Source organism: Chenopodium quinoa, unplaced genomic scaffold, assembly GCF_001683475.1.
Source record: "Chenopodium quinoa cultivar QQ74 unplaced genomic scaffold, ASM168347v1, whole genome shotgun sequence".
NCBI lineage: Eukaryota > Viridiplantae > Streptophyta > Magnoliopsida > Caryophyllales > Amaranthaceae > Chenopodium > Chenopodium quinoa.
In genome coordinates, this window is record NW_018744718.1 from 610,767 (window position 1) to 620,900 (window position 10,134).

The 10,134-nt window shown below is 33.1% G+C and overlaps 1 protein-coding gene across 2 annotated transcripts; it reads left to right on the forward strand.

Moving 5' to 3' along the window:
• The first annotated feature begins 218 nt into the window (after positions 1-218).
• On the forward strand, positions 219-7,652 carry LOC110703217 (protein NUCLEAR FUSION DEFECTIVE 4-like). Of its 2 annotated transcripts, none has more exons than XM_021880974.1 (2): positions 219-696; positions 5,426-7,652. In XM_021880974.1, the coding sequence occupies exons 1-2, from the start codon at positions 327-329 to the stop codon at positions 6,856-6,858; spliced, it is 1,803 nt and encodes a 600-aa protein (XP_021736666.1). In that variant the 5' UTR covers positions 219-326; the 3' UTR covers positions 6,859-7,652. The 2 variants fall into 2 exon arrangements, with proteins under 2 accessions (XP_021736666.1, XP_021736665.1); XM_021880973.1 differs by lacking the exon at positions 219-696 and adding an exon at positions 1,274-2,755 and having other exon boundaries at positions 5,426-7,647.
• Positions 7,653-10,134: the final 2,482 nt, after the last annotated feature.

Genomic DNA, 10,134 nt, shown 5'->3' on the forward strand with positions numbered 1-10,134 from the left:
TTCCATCTATATATACCATGCACTATTATTCGTATATGACTTCCTGACTAGTCACATTTGGAACATTATTGTTCCAATTAATATACTGTGTATATATTATCATCATTATCACGATCATATACTTTTCTTTTGTCTAACTAACCTAATTTTAATACTACATGTCTAATCTTATTCGGTTATTTTCCTATATATACACATTTTCACTTCACATTAGCCTTATTAGTAAGTTAAGGTCACCTCATTTTACTCATTTTCTCAACGTATAGTCCTACATATATACTACAACTTAAAATAACATATATCTTGATTAGTCTCAATAGCTAGCCATGACCGTTGGAGGCAATGGTGGGCTCCACTTTGTGGTACGAGTCATCATGGGGCGGTGGTTCATGGTGTTTTCCACCCTCCTAGTGATGTCCATGGCAGGGGCTACGTACATGTTTGGATTGTACTCGCCGGACATAAAAAGGTCCCTAGGGTATGATCAAAGTACGTTAAACCTCCTTAGTTTTTTCAAAGACTTGGGGTCTACGGTAGGAATACCCGCCGGTCTACTTATGGAAATCGCACCACCTTGGGTGGTTCTAACCGTGGGTGCGATCCTCAACTTCTTCGGTTATTTTATGATTTGGCTAGCTGTTTCAGGCCATATAGCCAAGCCTGCCGTTTGGCAAATGTGCCTCTATATTTGTATAGGTACGTGTTTTTAATTAGTATTGCTATGTTATGTTACATGCATTTTATCTTCAAATATATATATTAGCATCGATTTTATGATATTAATATTTGACACCATCATTCGTAACAAATAGCTAATCTCATATATTATGTCATTTGCTTAATATTGCCAAATTGAGTAGTTATCTTCGTATATACGTTCGCTATTTTAATATTGGATAAGTGTTAGCATTTTCTCTTGTTGATGCACCCTAGTAACCTAGTTGTATTAGTCAATTTAAGAGTTTAAAATTGAATTACATTGTAATTATATGTCCATAAATATAATTTTTTATAAACCTCAAAATCCGTGTTTACACGTAAGACCTTTCAACTCTTAAATCGTCATTTACAATATATTCATTGAGAGTGTTTTGCATCATAAATTATTGTTTGATAAGAATTATTGTTATGTTGTGTAAATTACCTTTCTTCTATACGGATATGAGTACTAGTTACAACATGTATATAAGACCTTTTTCTCAAATATTATACTAGTTTAGAAATGTAAACCCAGGAAGAGACACTAATATAATACATAACCATGCATAGAAAAGTAACGAAGATTTGAACCCTACATCTCTAAGATAATCAGGTTAAAAGTTTTATCAAGTGAGTCAGTCTTGTTTGGTACCACGCTCCGGTCGTCTCATTTGACCTTAAATTAAGAAATTTTTAATTAGATAAACAAGTGAAACAAGTTGAATAATATAATTATGTTACGGAGTATACTAAAAATGTCATTTCAAATAGTCTTTTATATGTGGGGAATTATAGTCTAATTAATTAGGTGATGTATTGGGTTATATATTTCGTAGTTTAAATTTCAACAAGGATAAAATTATAGACGAAAGTAGGCAACGAATGAGCAAGCAAGAGGGAACACTGAACAGGAATTTGCCCCTCCTAAATTTACGAGATTGCAATATCAATAGTTTTCTAGACAACGGCATCAAGTGATTTTAAATTTAGTCTAGTGGAGACGCAATTTGCCTTTATAAAACCATTTTTTTTCAAAAATAATTGTACTAGTATCTATGCAAGTTTATCTTATTTGTAGTTAATTATAAATATCACTATAGAAATGAATATTAAACTATTAATCCACACATTGTCAGATCTTCATCAGTATAATTTCATTTCAATTAATCACATAATTTTTTTAACCACTTTTGTATTAAAAAACCAACCAATTGAATAATACATCGAGAATCTTTGATAAAACAAAGTAAACTAACAAGCCTAGTTAAAAGCGCATGATCATATTATATTAAAATTAAGACAGCTAACAATTCATACAACAACTTGATGACAAATTGATTACATGACCTAAATAATTCAACCTCAAATCCTGCAAAATCTGTTTGAATTCATACTTGCTCTCCAATAACATGGGCTAAGTCAACTATAAGGTCTCAATCTAGAAAAATATCCCAATAATAAACATTTTACATAGAGAAAATTTGACCATTCACACTTTAAAACAACGTTCCTATATATGGTCATATGTTATCTACTTGCACATTAATTGATGATATTATACTAGTATACTACTATATGTGTAACATTATTTCTACATATTTGTTCACTCTTACACTATAGTAAGCTCAACTTCAACTCTCCCTCCCTAAACAAATTAAGTAGCTTTTATTAGCGACGATGGTGGTTGATGGTGGCGGAGGTGGTGGTGGACTTAGTTTCGTAGTACGGGTCATAATGGGACGGTGGTTCATGGTGTTCTCCACCATCCTAGTGATGTCTGCGGCAGGAGCCACCTACATGTTTGGGTTGTACTCTAAGGACATAAAAAAATCCCTAGGGTATGATCAAACTACCCTTAACCTCCTTAGCTTTTTTAAGGACCTAGGGTCTACAGTAGGGATACCTGCGGGTCTATTGATGGAGATTGCACCGCCTTGGGTGGTCTTAGCCGTGGGTTCTGTCCTTAACTTCTTTGGCTACTTCATGATATGGCTCGCGGTTTCTGGTCGTATAGCCAAGCCTTCTGTTTGGCAAATGTGCTTGTATATTTGCATAGGTATGTGTTTACTTTCTCTAGTTTATGTAATGCCTCATATGTTCAAACCGCCTCTTAATCTTAATCCTATATTTTTAGTGTGCCAAAGCCAAAAAGCCTCTATTTTCTCCCAAATTTTCTAGAAGATATGAAAAATCTTTACTCAAAGATCTCACATCTTTATGTTTATCATCGTGAAATGCGTGTATGTATAGTTAGTAGATCATAATATAATAATGTTATACGAAGTATTATATTATGATAAAAATTTCAAAATATCACAGCATATCATCATATTGATCGATATTTTCTTCATGTTAATTAGCACTCAAAAGTTTAGGTTTATCTTTTAATAGTATACATATGCATAGTTAGTTTTGTTATTTTAACTTATATTGCATCTTCAAAATTTATGTGGAGATGGTAGAATCCGCTTTCAATGCGACCATTATTTTGAAATTTTGGAGTGCGAATTATATTATATTGTTGCCTTGTTGGTGGGTAAGTTACATTTGTTGAGTCGTCGGTGACTTTTAAACAAGGTGACTATTATTGGTGATACAACAATTGCATCTAGTCTAATATACTAATATTATGTGTTACTTTGTATATTTTTCTTAGCATATATCCTTGCACTTACATTATGTATATCTTTGAAAAGTCTTAGTAAGTAGTCCACACTATATTTAATTGCAAATGCCATTCATACTTTTCCTTGCCGGATGGTAATAAGGACTTTAGGCCTGTCAATAATATATAGACATGCAGTTATTACAATTTGATAAGGTTTGTCACATCTACATCTCTAAATTAAGACAAGATGATGCATAAAAGTTTTTAAAATAACTTTTATAGTTTTTTTTTTTTTTTTTTTTTTTTTTTTTTTTTTTTTTTTGCTCACGGTAGATTCAAACACAATTATGATCTAAACTAGCTTAGATTGATGTATATCAAGAATAAAATTAATTAACACCGAGTGTACTCTACATTAATTAACCTCTTTCGTGACAATAGCCTAGACACCCTATATAAAGGAACATCTAACGAATCTGATTAATAAGTCTCAAACAATTACAACCTACACGTACGTACGACGTATTAATTACAATAATCTTAAATCTTATAAGAAATTTTTTTATTTTTGAGGCAAATATAAGAATAATTACTTGTAATTTTCAATAGCAATCTCTTAACATAAGAGTATAGCTAATGGTTGTCCATTTTGGGTGGGCATGAAGAGAGAGAAAAATAAAAAAAAGCTTAAAAATGAAAAATTTGTACTTTTTGTGAGAAATGGTTCATGACCAGGTCATGGCCATGACCATTTGTTGAGTGTGGGCATTTAGTGGTATTTCGCCACTTGTCCAACAAAGAGAGGAGGTTTAGTTTTTTTTTTTTCAATTGATGAAGACTCACATGGGAATGGAAGGAAAGGAGAATCAATGCCCACAAATTTGAAGGGCAACCAATGTGAGTGTATGGGCATGAGAGTTGGACATAAATGAGGTGGAAGAGAGAGAAAGTAATAAAAAAATATGATGACCACCATTAACTTGGGCATCCATTGACTATGCTCTAATGAGCCGAGTGCCCACTGCCCAGGGACCATGGAGTCTATCTACCATCTACCTAGAACAACATTAAAAAGCAATAAATTATGTATCAATCTTGAATAAATAATTAGTCTGGTTTGTTTGACTTTGTACTTAGAGAAGTAGCTACTTGAACTAAATCACGTGTATTGGCGAGCTAGCTAGTTACAGCCTACGTACAAGAACAACTGAACAAGTAGAAGTTGCGGCAATTTTTTGTCATTTTGCGTAAATGTAGCTGGAGATATTCTTATAAAGTTATATAAGTAATTACGGTGTAGTAGATAATGATTATAATAAATCCAATATTCTGCTTTTTGTTTATTGCTCTAAGTACAGTGTTTGTTTTCTTATGGTGTATATTGCCAACTTTATTTAATTTTATTTAATTTTTTTTTTTAATTATGATTTACCAAAACTTATAAAAGGCTTTGTTTGATCCTTTGCTAGCTTATGTTTTATTAGGAGTTTAGGACTCCTATTACTCATTTTCCATTTTGGTTCTTTTTTTTTTTTTTTTTTTTTTGTTCTATTCACATTGTTTTTTTTTTTTTTTTAATTATGATTTACCAAAACTTATAAAAGGCTTTGTTTGATCCTTTGCTAGCTTATGTTTTATTAGGAGTTTAGGACTCCTATTACTCATTTTCCATTTTGGTTCTTTTTTTTTTTTTTTTGTTCTATTCACATTGTTTTATTCTATTTTTAGTGTACATCTTTTAACTTTTCGCCCTTTATTCTCATATTCTATAATTAACTTATTTCTGACAAAAATACACATTTTGTATATCATCTCTTTACCTTCATTTTACTTTGTCTTACCGTCAATATAATATTACAGTGAATATAAATGAACCAAAAAATATATATAATAAGACAAATTTAACAAAAGATCCCGACATACCTATATTATTTTAGTATAACATTGGTCAAACATGGTATAAATAAATAGTGTAAAAGTCCATCACAAGTGGTGCATGCAAGTATTAAAGTACGGAAGAAGTTCAATAAAAATATCATTTGTGTACGTGTTTTCAATCAAAGTTGAAATGGAAGATCCATAATTAATAACTCATACATTTTGTATTGTGATATGTAGGTGGAAACTCTCAATCATTTGCAAACACCGGTGCACTTGTTACTTGTGTAAAGAACTTTCCAGAAAGCCGAGGAGTGGTCTTAGGGTTGCTAAAGGGTTTTGTTGGTCTAAGTGGTGCTATCATAACGCAACTCTACTATGCACTGTATGGTGGGAAGAACTCCAAAGCCCTAATTCTCCTCATCGGTTGGCTACCAGCCGCGATTTCACTAGTATTCTTACGTACCATCCGGTTTATGAAAGTTGTTAGACAAAAAAATGAGGTCAAATTGTTCTATGAGATTCTCTATATCTCCCTTGGACTCGCCGGTTTTCTCATGATCATGATCATACTACAAAAGCAGTTAAACTTCAAAAGAAGTGAGTTTGTAGCAAGTGGTGTGGCGGTAGTCATTTTTCTCCTTTTACCTATTTTAACTGTGGTCAAAGAGGAAATTAGGCAATGGAAGAAGAAGCGAGAATTGTTACAAAATGCTCCTAAGGTAGATGTCGTCGTAAACAATGGTGAGGATAAGGAAGACAAGGTTAAGGAGCTTCCTAATAAATCAACTCCTCTTGCATCCGATGAGGTAGTTGCAACATCAAGAGAGGCGGATTCCTGTTTTCAAAATGTGTTATGTCCTCCCGAGCGAGGAGAAGATTACACTATACTACAAGCACTCTTTAGCATAGACATGCTCATTCTATTTCTTGCTACCATATGTGGAGTTGGTGGTACATTGACCGCGATTGACAATTTAGGTCAAATCGGGACATCACTTGGCTATCCGACTAAAAGCATCAGCACCTTTGTGTCCCTAGTGAGCATATGGAATTATTTGGGTCGTGTCGTATCAGGTTTCTACTCAGAACACTTATTAAAGAAGTACAAGATTCCAAGGCCTCTTTTTCTCACTTGCATGCTCCTACTCTCTTGTGTTGGGCACCTTCTAATTGCATTCAACGTTCGTAATGGGCTTTACGTTGCATCTGTGATTATTGGGTTTACCTTTGGGGCCCAATGGCCTTTACTCTTCGGTATAATATCGGAGTTATTTGGGCTCAAGTATTACTCAACTTTGTACAACTTTGGGTCAGTTGCAAGCCCAATAGGAGGTTACATTCTCAATGTGAGGATAACGGGCCATTTATATGATAAGGAGGCCAGAAAGCAATTGGATTCTTTGGGCCGGCCCAGGATAAAAGGGGAAGAGCTAAATTGTGTTGGGCAAGAATGTTTTCGTTTAGCATTTCTTATAATCACAGCAGCAACTGTTTTTGGTATGTTAATTTCATTGATTTTGGTGGTAAGAACAAGAAAGTTTTATAGGAGTGATATTTACAAAAAGTTTAGGGATGCGGCCGTAGTTGAGGAGGATGAGTTGGTAAATGGCGGTGCTATGGTGGCAACAAACGGAGCGAAAAAGGGGGAGACGACGAAGGTTGAAAACTAAATGTGTTTAGTTTGGCAATTTTTCGAAAACATATGGATAATATAGTGTAATGGTCATATATTAAGTACATTATTGATGCATGAAATGCATGGTAGACTGGTCTGACCAAGAAGAAGAGCGAAATATATCATTTATGTCTAGTGAATTTTTAAGAAATGACTATTGTAACGATGGTGAGTTAATATATAGATGAAGATAAAACACGATATGTTAATGTGTAAAGAGAAAATCGTTATATTAAAGTAACAAGTGTGACACTTTTATTTTTGATTTGAAGCAGTTTGTGCTCCTATTTTGCAATCTAGTATTGGGTACAATGCTAATTTCTTTGTGATGATAACGCCTATGAAAATTACGGAATATCAAGGATTAGCTGTTACGTGTTGCATAACAGACATAAGTCAAATTAGAACTTTTTTTTTTTTTTTTTTTTTTTATTGTGAGCCTCAAGGACAAGGGTGGGAATCGATCCCAGATCTTCTGAAATCAGGAGGGAAGCTTTAACTACTTGAGCTATCTCTCACGACCTCACTCATATAACATTTTATAATTTGAATGTATTTGGGCACTATTGATTCTTACAAAATAATATTGTACAGGATAGAAAGAATAACTAAGTCCAATTAATCATAGATTTGATCGATAAAGTATAATAAATTAATCATGGGCTTTAACCATCTGCTTAAATTTAAGTATTACTCTTGTACTTTGTAGTCATTTTATTATGTTAAAATAACCTAACATAATTATAATGTTAATCTAAAAATCTGTATGTAATAAGAGTATTACATGATTTGCATCGTACTTATAATTGAAATGTAGGTGCAAAGTCGCAAGCTTTTTCAAATATTGGTGCACTTGTTACATGTGTGAAGAACTTTCTCAAAAGCCGAGGAGTTGTCTTAGCCCTTAAGCTTGCTAAAGGGCTTTGTTGGTCTCAGTGGCGCTATCATAACACAACTCTACTATGCATTGTATGGTGATGATGATGGAAAAAATTCTAAGGCCTTGATCCTCTTCATTGGTTGGCTCCTGCCGCGATTTCATTTGCATTCCTACATACCATTTGATATTTCAATTTGTAAGTCGAAAAAATGAGGACAATGTCTTTTACGATCTGCTTTATATCTCCCTACTTCAAAACACCAAAACCTTCACATGAGGTGAGTACATTGGAAGTGGTATAGCCGTTATTCTTTTGCTTCTTTTACCTCTTTACAGCGTGATTAAAGAAGAATACAAGGTACAAAAAAAGAGTGGAGAGGAGTTGGAGAGTGTATCCAAGGTTAATGTTGTGGATTACTTTAGTCTATCTTATGATAACTTAATGAAAATCCGTCTTAATCATAATTTTGTGAATTGCCTTTAATGCCTTATAGGAGATTTGTTTGTTATATCTTATACATGCATAAATTACTATTGCTACGAAGCATTATACAAATATTAATGTAAAATTACTATTTCTACACAACTTTATCTTATTTTATAAAATGAATTATATTTATCATCAAACAAATAAATTTTAAACTAAGCTAAGCTATTAATATATACATTGTCAGATCTTCAATAGTATAATCTCCTTTCAATTAATAATTAAAGATTTTTTAAACCATTTTTCTTAGCAAACCAACCAATACATGAATCATACATTAAGAATCCTTAATAAAACAAAATTAATAACTAGCCTAGTTATAAGCGCATGATCAAATAATATCATAAGCAAGACAGCTAACAAGTTACATTAAGCTTATTGATTACATTACCTAATTAAATAACATGGGCTAGCTTAGGTCAACTATAAAGTCTCAATCTAGAAAGTTTTCCCAAAAATTAACATATTACATAGAATAATTTTGACTATATATTCACATTTTAAAACAACGTTCCTATAAATGGTCATGATCTATCTAGCTACTTGCACAAATACTTGTATTTATACTATACTACTATATGTGACCTTACATCTATACATACACTTTCACTAGCCCTCAATGTAGTAATCTCAACTTCAACTCTCCTTCCCAAAACATATTAAATAGTTATTAGCGACGATGGTGGTTGATGGTGGTGGAGGCGGTGATGGACTTAGTTTCGTGGTGCGTGTCATAATGGGACGGTGGTTCATGGTGTTCTCCACTATCCTAGTGATGTCCGTGGCAGGAGCCACCTACATGTTTGGGTTGTACTCTAAGGACATAAAATCGTCCCTAGGGTATAGTCAAACTACCCTTAACCTCCTTAGCTTTTTCAAGGATTTAGGGTCTACGGTAGGGGTACCTTCGGGTCTACTAATGGAGATTGCGCCGCCTTGGGTGGTCTTAGCCGTGGGTTCTGTCCTTAACTTTTTTGGCTACTTCATGATTTGGCTCGCAATTACCGGTCGTATAGCCAAGCCTTCTGTTTGGCAAATGTGCTTGTATATTTTCATAGGTATGTGTATACTTTCTCTAGTGTAAGCCTTCGTCCTGTTTGGTACTCCCTCTGTCCCTTATTTAGATTCCTACTTCTCTCTATTATGTTAGGAATAAATGCTAGAAGTAGAAATCTAATCAAGGGACGGAGGGAGTAAATCTTAATCCTATATGCATGTTTTAGTGTACCAATAAGCCAAAAAGACTTTATTTTCTCTCAAACTTTCTAAATATTATAAAAAAATCTTTACTCAAAGATTTCACGTATCTTTGTGTTTATCATTGTGAAATGCATGAATGAATAGTTAGTAGATTATAATATAATGTTATAGACGTATTATGTTAATATCACAGCATCATATTGATAGATTTTTTTATTCATGTTAGCACAATAGCACTCAAAAGTTTAGATTTATATTATCTTTTTAAACATGCATATATGTTATATTGCATCTCATCATGTCCATTTAGCTTCAATGCGACCATCTTGTTCTGAAAATTTGGAGTGATATACAAAGTAAATTATATTGTCGGTGGGTAAGTTACCTTTGTTGAGTCGGTGACTTAATTATATTAGCCCATTAGGCAATTAAGGTAACTATTATAATGTAATACTTCGTAGATAAAAAATAATTAATCTTATAAGGTTTAAGATAAGTTTAATAATCAATACTATACTTGAGAGTTATTGATCAGACTCTTTGTTGGAAAAATTATTACCGGGTCATAAAAATCGCAACGAACTTGAACAAATTTCACTTCGAGGCCTGAACAAAATCAGTTTCTCAAAGTAATATTTCGACCCTGATTAAACACACCGGGTATCACGAAATTATCAGGAGATACAACGAAGACAACCACAATA